This window comes from Panthera uncia (genome assembly GCF_023721935.1).
Source record: "Panthera uncia isolate 11264 chromosome A1 unlocalized genomic scaffold, Puncia_PCG_1.0 HiC_scaffold_17, whole genome shotgun sequence".
Taxonomy (NCBI): Eukaryota; Metazoa; Chordata; class Mammalia; order Carnivora; family Felidae; genus Panthera; species Panthera uncia.
Genome location: NW_026057577.1, coordinates 57439399 through 57451569, shown reverse-complemented (window position 1 = coordinate 57451569; position 12171 = coordinate 57439399). Strand labels below are relative to the sequence as shown.

Genomic DNA, 12171 nt, shown 5'->3' with positions numbered 1-12171 from the left:
AGAGAGGGAGACACAGAATCTGAAACAGGCTCCAGGCTCTGAGCTGTCAGCACAGAGCCCGACGCGGGGCTCGAACTCACGGACCGCGAGATCGTGACCTGAGCTGAAGTCGGCCGCTTAACCGACTGAGCCACCCAGGCTCCCCTTGAGTCTTTTTCTATAGATTGATTTTTCTCATGGTTATGATTCATATTTTCCTAATTTTTTAATTAATTGGATGCTAAACATTGTGAAATTTATGTGGCTGGTTGGTGGATTTTGTTGTATTCCTTTTAATTGTGTTGGCTTTTTTTTGTTTGTGGCACACAGTTGTGTGGAATTATTTGATTCTTTCAAAGCATACATTTAAGCTTTATTAGGGAGCTCAGAAATATTTTTAGTTAAATTAATTTAATCCCACTCCTAAAGTGATGCCTTCTTGGGATTCTACTCAGCAGTCCGTGTATTTATGAGACATTTTCTCTGGCTGGTAGGAGCATGAACTATTCCTAGTTCTTTGTGATCTTTAAGATATCTTATGCGTACTTTTTTCTTGTATTTGTTTTTGGTGTTGATTGATTGATTGATTGATTGATTGCTCTGGCCTCAGGTAGTTTTATGTCACTCTTTCTTGTGCATGTCAGGGCTTCGTTTAAGACTTGATGGTGGTCCTCTGTAGTGTGTGTGTGCTCTCTCCCTCTCACTGTCTCTGTGAAGTTTCCTCCTGTTTGTTTTTTTGCTCTGCAAATTTGAGCAACCTTGGCCTCTGAACTTTTGTCTCTTGTCTCCTCAGCACAGTGAATCTTCTGAATTCTGTTTGAGTTGCCCCCCTGTGCTGGTAGACTTATGCTTAGTGATAGTACTCAGCTTGACTTTTCCCTCTCTCTGGGTTCACAGTTCTGTACTACTTGTTGTCCAACATAGGAAACTATTGTTACATTTCCTGCCCCTGATATTCTATTTGGTTAAGGCAGGAGGGTAAATCAGGTCTCTCAGTTATTATTAAATTACAGCTTAATCAAAATCTGTAACTGTTTCTAAAGCCTTAAAAATACATGGAATGTTATTGATCAATGAAACATTAGGTTCAGCTTTCCCTACTTTCTGTGTGGAATTTTCAACTTATAAGTGGTGACATACTTGAAAATTTTCGTCATCTTTTCCAGTCTCTGTATCAGACTTCTATAGCAGTATCTTCTAGTGCTTTACAGCCAGAATGTACTGAGTGAGCTATGTACCATTAGCAACTTTATAGTCAGTGCTTAAGTATTTTTAGTTGTAAAAACGAGGCATTTTTTTTTTTAAAGGAAACAATTGCTTAGGTACAGGAAAGAATAAGAGTGAATAAAATAATCATGATGAGAATGATGAATTTTTTAAGTAGAGCAATAGGAGTAGCTAGGTCACACTTCATTTGTATATAATACAAATACAAGATTGATGTGAAGTGGACTCTTAGATATTATTTTAACACTATGACAATGAATTGGTGTTACTATGTCTCTAATATAAAGTATACTAGTAGTTTAAATAGTTTTTTCTCGTATAAGGTAAGTTAGTTTAAATAATCTTGCATTTACATATTCAAGATCTGGAAAAATAAAGCGAAGTATATTTTATACATTTCTAGAGTACACATTTACATATATAAAAATAATTATTTTTCCTTCACCATTTTAACATTATTAGAAAATATTATAGGGTTTTAAACATATATACTTCAAACCCATTTTTAGAAACTTATTCAAGAATACATAAATTTTTATTAGATAATAAATACATTGTATATTTGGAATAGGTGAATTTTGCTACCAAAATGATTAGCCATCATAAAATCAATTTGACTGACTCGGGTAAATTAAAATCAAAACACTTAATTTAATATTGGACTTAAATTAACTTGATAAACCATTCTTTCTAAGAGTCCAATTAATAGGAGAAATGTAGGCTATATGTATGTAATCTAGTATTTGCAAATTTGACTTGTCATTAATTTAAGAGATATTTATTAAACAATATTTGTATGCTTGTTACTATATAATTCTGAATTGATAATATCCAGAGTTAAACTCTCTTTGATATATTATGGTCATGCTATCTGAGCTTCTAATTTGATGTAGTTTTATGGCTTCTGATGTAAGTGCAGGTATCTGAAAAAAATTGAGATTTGACTTAGAAAAATTGTGAGATATAGGTAGAGCTGTTATCTTAGTGTTTTAGGACTAGAGTCTCTAGAGAAAGCATTAAAAGATGCTTTCTGTGCGAGGTTGTTAGTACCTTACATATATCAACTCATTTTATCGTCACAAATAACTCTGTGAGGTTGATTCTGTCATTTCCCATATTTTACATATGAGGACAAGGTAACAGAGAGGTTAAATTATCAGATCAAGGTCATATTTCACAGTCAGAATCCAAAGCCAGGTGGCTTGGCTTCAGAACCCATCTTAGACCATTCCCCTTTTTAGAGCCATCCTTCCTGCTTGATGCTTTCTTCCTCCTCCTCTCCCTTAGTGACTTTGGCCCCTTATCAACATCTGGTATTAGCTATCCTTTGGGAGGTATCTGGCATCGATATAACTATTCTTGTGACTTAGAGATGGGTAGAAATAAGGAAGTCCTTAGAAATTGGTAGTAAATTAACTAGTTCCCCCTGGACTTCTAGTCTTCTTGTAAACAGAAAATTCTGTGTTATTTATTGTTTATCCAAAACTGTACTGTTCAGGTGGTTATAATAGTAGAACTTTCCTGTTTGTTCATCTCTTCCCTTTACACTCAGATTCTCATATACTGCGTAATGTTCTGCAACAAAAATGTCCCTGTAAACGTAATTATTGATGTATTTGTTTGGGTTTCTTTTGTTCTTGAATTATGTTGTTTTTTGAAACATGCTTAATCCTCTAATATGAGAAAACTGACATAAGCTTCTTAAAATTTATGTTTAGAGAATTGACTGATGTTTCATTGCTATCAAGTGCAAAATTTCATTTTATAAGTACATGCTGCCTTAGACACACAGTTAAGCTGTACGTCATCTTCCATTTGATGTCAAATGATACCAAAAGTTACCTAGTAAGCAATCAGTGGTTATAGTACAAAAATAATCAAAGGTTTAGTCAATAACTCATGAAGTTTGATGTACTAGTATTGATAAACTAATTAAACAGATCTGCCTGTGTTCTGCCAGCCTACTGGGGCTCTGCTATGATTAGCTTTACAGCAAGGAGTGTTGTAACATTGAATGGAGGTAACTGATCAGAGAATGGTGTAGTCACGGAGCTTTAAGTACTCCCATTTCTGGTCACAGAATGGTTTCAGGGAAGCTAGGCTTTCTCTGCACACCTGCAGCCAGTCAGTGCACAGGCCTCTTGTGGTCAATATTGATTGATTCTTATAACAGAACTAGAACAAATTTGGTGTTTTGCAACCTTCTGTGATTTAATATTGTTATGCTTTTTGCTATAACAGGCACAAAAGTCCATCTCCAATAGTCAGTAATTACAGCAATGCCTGCTAGCTCAGCTGTGGTTCTGAATGTTTCAGTGTTGCCAATATAAACCCCTGGATATATTCTGGAGTTCATAATTCAGCTTTAAAAGTTGGCTGTGCAGTTACTTCGTAAATAAAGGTGTTGCTGAGAAATAAATCACAGGAAGATGAGGGGATGGGTGGACTCTAACCTATTTCTTCCAAAACTTTCCAGAGAACTGGAGACTGGGTCTGAATATAATTAATTATGAAGAAAGAACATTTTAAATGATAAATTTTTAAAAATCCCACAAGTTAGGGGTGCCTGGGTGGCTTAGTCGGTTGAACGTCTGACTCTTGATTTTGGCTCAGGTCATGGTCCCAGGGTCATGGGATTGAGTCCCGTGTCGGGCTCTCTGCTGGGCGTGGAACCTGCTTGAGATTCTATCTCTTTCTCTTTCTCTCTCTTTCTCTTTCTCTTTCTCTCTCTCTCTCTCACCTTTTCTCCCCTTCCCCGTCTGCCCCTCTCTCCCGCTTATGCTCTTGTGCTCTCTTTCAAAGCAAAACAATAATTTACAAGTTAAAGACTTTTGGAGACAATCTTCTTAATTTGCATCATTTCCTCACAGTATGTTGGTGTTTTATCTAGGAATCTATTTGGTGAATTATAACCATTGGTGGAAGTTAGATTCCTGATATAGCAATCTAATGAGAACAGTCTTAAATTTTTTCAGTATACCACTGGGCTGTGATGTTTCATTCAGCTAATTATTGAGCTCTTACTACATGCCAGCCATTATGATAGGTTCTGCGAATATACAGGTGAATAGGAATGGTTCCTGCATTAAGTAGCCCCATGTTCATCCTAAGATGGATTTGGGAAGTATCTTACATGTGTCTGTGTGTTGATTTGGTATATTGAAAATGCTACAAATCAGTCAACTAGGAAGTGTTTATTGCTTTTTGGCATTGTTGTAATCTTAGGAACTTAATAAATACCTGGTTGCAAAGAAAGGAATTTTGGGGCAGATTATGGACTGCATTGGGCACTGAGTTTTAATTTTTTAAGGGTTTTAGTTTTGTTTTTAGGACTTTGTCGATCCATTCACCACTGAAGAGTATTAGGAGATAATTTTTTTGTTACTTTCATCTATAACCCTGTCTATATAGTATAGAAAAATGGATTGGTATCAACTTAAAATGGTGTGTTTAGCACCATTTCTTTTTAAAAGAGAAAAACCCCACCAGGATATTTACTCAGATATGGCTTAATGTAGTCAGTGTACCTTTAGAAAATGTATATTTTTATTTTTAAGATTTAGTTGTGTCAGTGGAAGCACCTTACATGGAACGTAGCCTTAACTTGTTTGTTCTACTTAAACTTCATTTGTAGTTTGGGGTTCTACACTGAAAGAAATATAGACAAATTGGAGTGAGTTCAGAAGAAAGCAAACAGGATAGTGAAGGAACTCAAAACTACGCTGTGTTGGGGTGCCTGGCTGGCTTAGTTGGTAGAGCACACGACTCTTGATCTTGGGGTTGTAAGTGCAAGCCCCACGTTGGGCCTGGCGCTTACTTAAAACAAAACTATGTTGTGTCAAAGGAAAGTGGAGTATGAAGGAAGTAGTTGTCTTTAAAGAAGTTCATATTGGTTAGTATGACATAAAATATGGCCTGGTGTAGCACTCTTTTTCCTTTCTAGCATCAATTCCAGCAATTTCCAGTTACTTCCCCTCATTTCCTGTGCTCTTTGAACATTCCATAAACTTTTAGGTCTGTACTCTGCTGATGCATAAAAAAACTACTCAGGCAGTGGTATCTGAAGATATTTCAGAAGGAAGATTTTAGTGTATGAGCTGTGTCAGAAGGAAGCAGTTGATGAATTTCGACTCACATTTTAATTTTTATTTAATTTTTCTGTTCATCATAATGCTGTTTTAGACTTAACTGATTAAATTGCCATTTAGAACAGTTGTCAGATACTCCCAGTCTTATGGAGTTTTTATCACATTAAATTAGTATTGTCATACCTTATTCTTACTGAGCTGAAAATATCATGTAATATATATTGGAATGTGAATGTGAATATTACCATACAATCAGAGTTGCGGCTCCAACACCTTTTCATGAGGAGACATAAGTTCATATATATACCATGTAGCTGGAGGATAGAATCCAAGTTCTTTCTAGTATTTTTATCCTTCATTTTGAAAATACTTTTATAATTCAGTTATATTTTAATATAACATTTAAAGAATGTTCTTTTTCTTTTTTAAGTTTATTTTTCTTTATTTTGAGAGAGAGAGAGAGAGTGAGCCAGTGAGGGACAGACAGAGAAGGAGACAGAATCTCAAGCAGGCTTTGTGAGGTCAGCGCAGAACCCAACACGGGGCTCGATTCCATGAACTCTGAGATCATGACCTGAGCCAAAATCAAGAGTCAGACACTCAACCAACTGAGCCACCCAGGCGCCCCTTAATATTCTTGTCTGAGTTTTGCTCAGGGATTTTTTTTATTCCCTTTGAGAGAAAGTGTTACCCGACAGAGAACTGGTTCTGAACTCAGGTTCAGCTGCTCACTGCTTGAAAATCAGTAGAAGGGCAAGTGATGGTGGGAAAGGAAATGTCACTTTATTCAGGAAGCCAGCAGCCTGGGAAGATGGTGGACTCATGCCCCAGAGACCATCTTTCCTGTCCAGGCAAAGCGAGAAGTTTTCAAAGGGGAAGGTTTTAAGTGGGGCTTTGGGGGTTGGGGGTAGGCTGTCTGCAGGAGGAGGCGGTGCCTGGGGGAATGGCGTATGTCGACAGGACCCCGAACAGACCTGCTGGCATCAAATATGGTCAGGACTTCTCTTTTGGGAAAGCCTGGTCCTTCTCTCCTTAAGGCTGGTGGTCTGCAGATCTCGAGAAGAGTAGGTTAGTTCATCTCAGGACCAAAGGGACTTAGGTCAGCAAGCAAGGAGTATATAAGCTTGAAGTAAGTTAACCCTCAAGACTTTTTGGAATGTTGTTACAGAACAATGTGTTGCTGTTATAGATTGGATTATCAAAATGCTTATTTCACAAGTTTTTTCTGTTGCCATTCCTCATGCTACAGTATATTATCTTTATATCACAATATAAGCTATGACCAGGTTCAGTTATTTTATTTCACAAAAATTGAGAATGGATTTGGTATACAAAATAATGAATTTTTAATTTTCAGTCTGGCTAGGATTACGTGATTTTTTTCTTTTCTTTTTTTTTTTTTTAACAGATCAAGAAGTTAGTGTATGTTTACCTGGTCCGGTATGCTGAAGAACAGCAGGATCTGGCACTCTTGTCCATAAGTACTTTTCAGCGAGCTCTGAAGGTAAATAGTAGAGTGAGCCAGCAAATAGCTACAAGATTTGTGCAAAGCTGAAGGTGTGTTATTTAAAGAAGTGGACCAGTAATCTACTAAATGGCGCAGTATTGCTTTGAAAGACTTGAAAGGCCTCTCACATTGCCTATTCAGTGTCCTCAGAAAATAATATGTATATAACCAACTAGATCTTTCTCTCTGTTTCATTTTCTACATGTTCCTTTATGTTCTTTGTAATCCTTATCAGGCACCCAAGAACTCTTCATCACTATACCTAATTGTTGAAAGTGTGCAATGAGGGGATGTGACTTTTTTTTAAGTTTATTTATTTTTGACACAGAGAGAGACAGAGCATGAATGGGGGAGGGTCAGCGAGAGAGGGAGACACAGAATCTGAAGCAGGCTCCAGGCTCTGAGCCATCATCCCAGAGCCCGACGCGGGGCTCGAACTCACGGACCGTGAGATCGTGACCTGAGCTGAAGTTGGATACTTAACCGACTGAGCCACCCAGGCGCCCCGGGATGTGACTTTTTTTTTTTTTTTTTCAGTATATGAAATTTATTGTCAAATTGGTTTCCATACAACACCCAGTGGTCATCCCAAAAGGTGCCCTCCTCAATACCCATCACCCACCCTCCCCTCCCTCCCACCCCCCATCAACCCTCAGTGGGGATGTGACTTTTTAAAGAGAAAATTTATAGCCTGCAGCGTTGTGTCATTGTGAAACTCTAAAAACCCAACATGTTTAGTAATGAATGATTAACTAGAATTATAACCATTACTTTTCTTGTTCAAAGAAATAAACATTTAGTTAACTCTTTTTCCTTATCCAGTGTTCGTATACTGGTTCTTTAAATAGTTTGTGTGTGTGTGTGTGTGTGTGTGTGTGTGTGTGTGTGTGTGTTGTTACATTGAATCCTGTAAGCACCTGTTAGCTGTGTCATAGAGATATCTTTGAAGTATTAAACTTGAGATTTTGATGCATATTTTTGCACCCTTTCTAGGACCCAAATCAACTAATCCGTGCAAGTGCTTTGAGAGTTCTGTCAAGTATTAGAGTACCAATTATTGTACCTATTATGATGCTTGCTATTAAGGAGGCTTCTGCTGATTTATCACCATATGTTAGGAAGAATGCAGCCCATGCAATACAGAAATTGTACAGGTAGGTACTTTGTTAATAATACCAAAAATGTTATATGGAATATTATAGCCCATGGAGGCTTATTTTATTAGCCTTATAATTAGTCTGTCCTTATACTAAGCAAAACCCAGTGACTGTTTTTCTCCTCACATTCTTTAGACATCTTTAATTTTATTTGGGTTATAGAGACCCTATCCTGGTTTTTACTTGTGACCCTGTTAGGACCTGTGATAATGTATAGATTTTATAACTTAAAACTGAATGGAATTTTAATTGTCATTTATGTAGTGTGTCTGTCATGTATACATACACATAAATTATGAGAAACTTAAGATTTTTTTCTGTTCATTATAGGGTAGAATCTTATGTGTATTACCTTTTCAGCTTACTTTGTTCTCCTTTCTTCCACCTTTTCCATCCTTCTTTCCATTCCTTTCTGATGTTCCCTTCCTTGCCTGATTCTTGTCTAGAGGTATTTTATTGAATTTTAAAACGCTCATTTTGAAATACAGCACCATACCATATTTGTATGATATTTATTAAAATATCATATGATGCCTCGATGTTTGTGGAAAACAAATTGCTTAAGTAAAAGAGTTATTATCTTTAATAATTTGGTATTAATTTCTGTTACCATTGATTCCACAAGCTTTTAGCAAGATCATTTTGTGGTTTTGGTGTCACACACACACACACACAAAGGCCATGATTTTTTTAATGTTTATTTATATTTGAGAGAGAGACAGAGCACGAGTGGGGGAGCGGCAGAGAGAGGGAGACACAGAACCCGAAGCAAGCTCCACTCCAGGCTCTGAGCTGTCAGCACAGAGCCTGCCACTGGGCTTGAACTCACAGACCATGAGATCATGACCTGAGCCAAAGTTGGACGCTTAACTGACTGAGCCACCCAGGTGCCCTACACGAACTAGGATTTTGATAGGATATGGCTCAGAGTCGTGATCAGGGCTTCATAATGTAAAGATGTAATGAAGTGGGGTTAGGAAAGACTGCTTGGAGAAGGGAGACCAGAGCTAGAATTTGAAAGAATTAAAAGGTTTGTTCAGATAATTATAATGGTTAGCAATAAACTTATATAAGTGTATAAAAAGTAAAAACTCATTAACTCAGGTTAACTGTCAAAGTTATATCATACTTATCACTCATCTTTTCTTTTTACATGCTTGCAGAATAAGATCCAAGCTTACTATGATGGATTAAAAGTCCATCACTGGACCCTGTTTTACCTCTCCAGCCTCAGCCCTTATTCTCCTTGCCTGGAATTGAGTAGCTTGGTACTGGCTATTTGTCCTCTACATAAAATATTTTTATCTTATTACCATCTGTTTAGTCTTTACCTGGAAAATTTTCTCCTTTCTTTAATTCTAAAGTCAAATTGTTAAGATTCATCCGAGATGTCACTTTTTATAAGAAACTCTCCTGCCTCCATTGGTGCTCTTGTTTTTCCTGTAATCCCTTATACATATCTCTGTTATATGGTATGCTTATGTTTGGGACTTTCTTTACTAGGCAGTCTTATTTACCTTTATATTCCCATTCTTCAGCTTCTCAGTAAATGGACAACATTTGACTTACATGTTAGGAAGAAATTATATTGTCAATATTTCAGTGCTTAGAGCTACTAATAGGAGGCATTTCCTAATTTTTTATATGTGTGTGTGTGTATATATATATGTGTATATATATATATATATATGCCTTTGCTTTTTTATATGTGTGTGTGTGTATATATATATATATATGTGTGTATATATATATATATATATATATGCCTTTGCTTATAGTTTTTGGTTTTAGATGTCAGGTTTTGTAATACGTTTAGTTCATTACTGAACTAAAATGATAACAAAATTCTTATTTGGGAATTCTCTGTTTTTGACCGTAGTATATCCATAGTCAACAATGATCACTGTCTTATTAACTTTTTTCCCTTGGTTAAAAAAAGAATTTGTACTTTATCTACTTGTAATTACATTTTTAAGATTTTCCAACTATTTTTTAGAAGTGAACTTGATATTTATTTATTTTTAATGTTTATTTATTTTTGAGAGAAAGAAAGCAAGCATGAGTGGGGGAGGGGAAGACAGAGAAGGGGACAAAGTTTCTGAAGCGGACTCTGAGCTGACAGCAGAGAGCCTGATGTGGGGCTCAAACTCACGAACCCATGAGATCATGATCTGAGCTGAAGTTGGAGGCTTAACTGACTGAGCCACCTAGGCGCCCCTGAACTTGATACTGTCTTAATGTTATTAGTATCTGGATTTAGTTAATATGAGCAACTTTATAAATTTTTTTTTTTAACATTTATTCATGTTTGAGAGAGAGAGACGGAGTGTGAGCATGGAAGGTGCAGAGAGAGAGGGAGACACAGAATCTGAAGCAGGCTCCGAGCTGTCAGCACAGAGACTGATTTGGGGCTCGAACTCACAAACTGCTAGATAGGACCTGAGACAGAGTCGGAAGCTTAACCGACTGGACCACCCAGGTGATCCAATATGAGCAACTTTAAAGAAAAAGATTAGGACACATTTGGGAGAAAAACATCCCATTTTATTTCAGATTTGTTTTCTATCTTCACATAATTCTTGCTCTCCTTCCCCCCTAAAAAAATTTCTTAATATTCTTGAAATGATTAGCTTCACTTAAAATTAGAATTAAAGGGAAAAATTTAATGTGTGTTCTTTTCTTTTTATGTTTTAGCCTTGATCCGGAGCAGAAGGAAATGTTAATTGAAGTAATTGAAAAACTTTTAAAGGATAAAAGTACAGTAAGTGGTTTCTTTTTTTATATCAAAGTAGAATTTGTGTGTATGTGTGTTTTAAGTTCATTTATTTTGAAAGAGAGAGTGTGTATGCGTGTGCAAGTGGGCAAGGGGCAGAGAGAGAGGAAGAGAGCGAATCCCAGTCAGTCTCCATTCTCTGAGTGCAGAGCCCATTGTGGGGCTGGATCTCATGAACCGTGAGGTCATGACCTGAGCTGAAATCTGAAATCAGGAGTTGGACGTTTAACTGATTGAGCCACCCAGGCGCCTCAGTAAAACTGTGTTTTATTTGTATAGTATAATTTTACTGTACTGTATATTTGATAGAATTATTCTTACTGATTTGAAAATGGTATAAATATTAATGGGACTTATTAAAATCCGTGAAGGAAAAAAATGACTTGATGAAGAGAAGTATTACATTTAGAATTTTCGCTTGTTACACGTTTCATCATCAGAGTCTGAAGAAGAACAAGTTGGAAACAAAAATCCTTTCTTTAATCTGTGGCTGAATTGTTGACTGCTTTTAGTGCCAAAGTTTTTATTTCAAACGATGATTTATTAGGATTTTTAAAGGTTGAATCAGCTGGAAACAAATAATTGTTTTAAAATGAAGTACTAAGAAGTATTAAAGAAATACTAAAAAATACCTCTTTTAGAGGAGTATGTTTTAGTATTATAAACGTGTATTTTTAAATATTTTAAATATTAAAAAAATACTCTATGGGCTCCGTACTGGGCATAGAGCCTATTTAAAAATATTCTGAAACATTTTCATATGTGCATGACTGTTTTATTTCTGGTAAGAGTGAGCTTACTGGCTAATGTTGTCATCTTTTGTGAATGTATGTATCTCTTCCTCCTCCTTTCCCCACTCCTATTCTTTGAGTGTAGTGATAATGAGATCTCATAATAGTGATGACCCATGGGGTCTGTGAGCCGACCTCTGGAGGATCTGGTATCTTCGATGGAGGCTTCTGTACCCACCCCCGCAGCTCACACTATCAAGGAAAAGGATTTCTGCGTGTCTTAGGATGCTGTCATCAAGTAGCATGTGTATCTGTGCATAGCAGCTGTCTAATAGAGTAGCCACTAGCCTCATATAGCTGTTGTTGTATGGCTTAGCATATGGTTTATCCGGGAAAATGTTGATTGTGCACTTGGGAGGAATGTATAATCTGCTGTTGGTGGGTGGAGTACTTCTGTAGATACATGTTAGGTCTAATTGGTTTATAGTGTTGTTCAGGTCTCCTGTTTATTGATCTTTTGCCTGGTGGTTGTATCCATTATTTAAAGTGAAGTATTGAAGTCTCCTATTATTGTAGAGCTGTCTGTTTTCTCCCTTCAATTCTGTCACTGTTTAATGTATTTAGAAGCCCTGATGTTAGGTGCATGTATATTTATAATTGTTTTTAATTTTCCTTTTGTCATTATAAATGTCTCTCTATTTCTAATAAC

The 12171-nt window shown here is 36.5% G+C and overlaps 1 protein-coding gene across 9 annotated transcripts in view; it reads left to right on the top strand.

Moving 5' to 3' along the window:
- AP3B1 (adaptor related protein complex 3 subunit beta 1) overlaps window positions 1–12171 on the top strand; it is a 261951-nt gene that overhangs the window by 62504 nt on the left and 187276 nt on the right. For 8 of the 9 annotated variants that reach the window (XR_007461784.1, XM_049649702.1, XM_049649699.1 and 5 more), the window contains 3 exons: window positions 6703–6798; window positions 7795–7955; window positions 10653–10719. Coding sequence is in view for 8 of the 9 variants with exons in the window: in XM_049649702.1 (XP_049505659.1) it covers window positions 6703–6798; window positions 7795–7955; window positions 10653–10719 (324 nt within the window). In the remaining variant the exon portion in view is untranslated. Of the gene's footprint in view, window positions 1–6220; window positions 6424–6702; window positions 6799–7794; window positions 7956–10652; window positions 10720–12171 lie in introns of those variants that run through there. The other variant, XM_049649706.1, reaches the window with a different exon arrangement.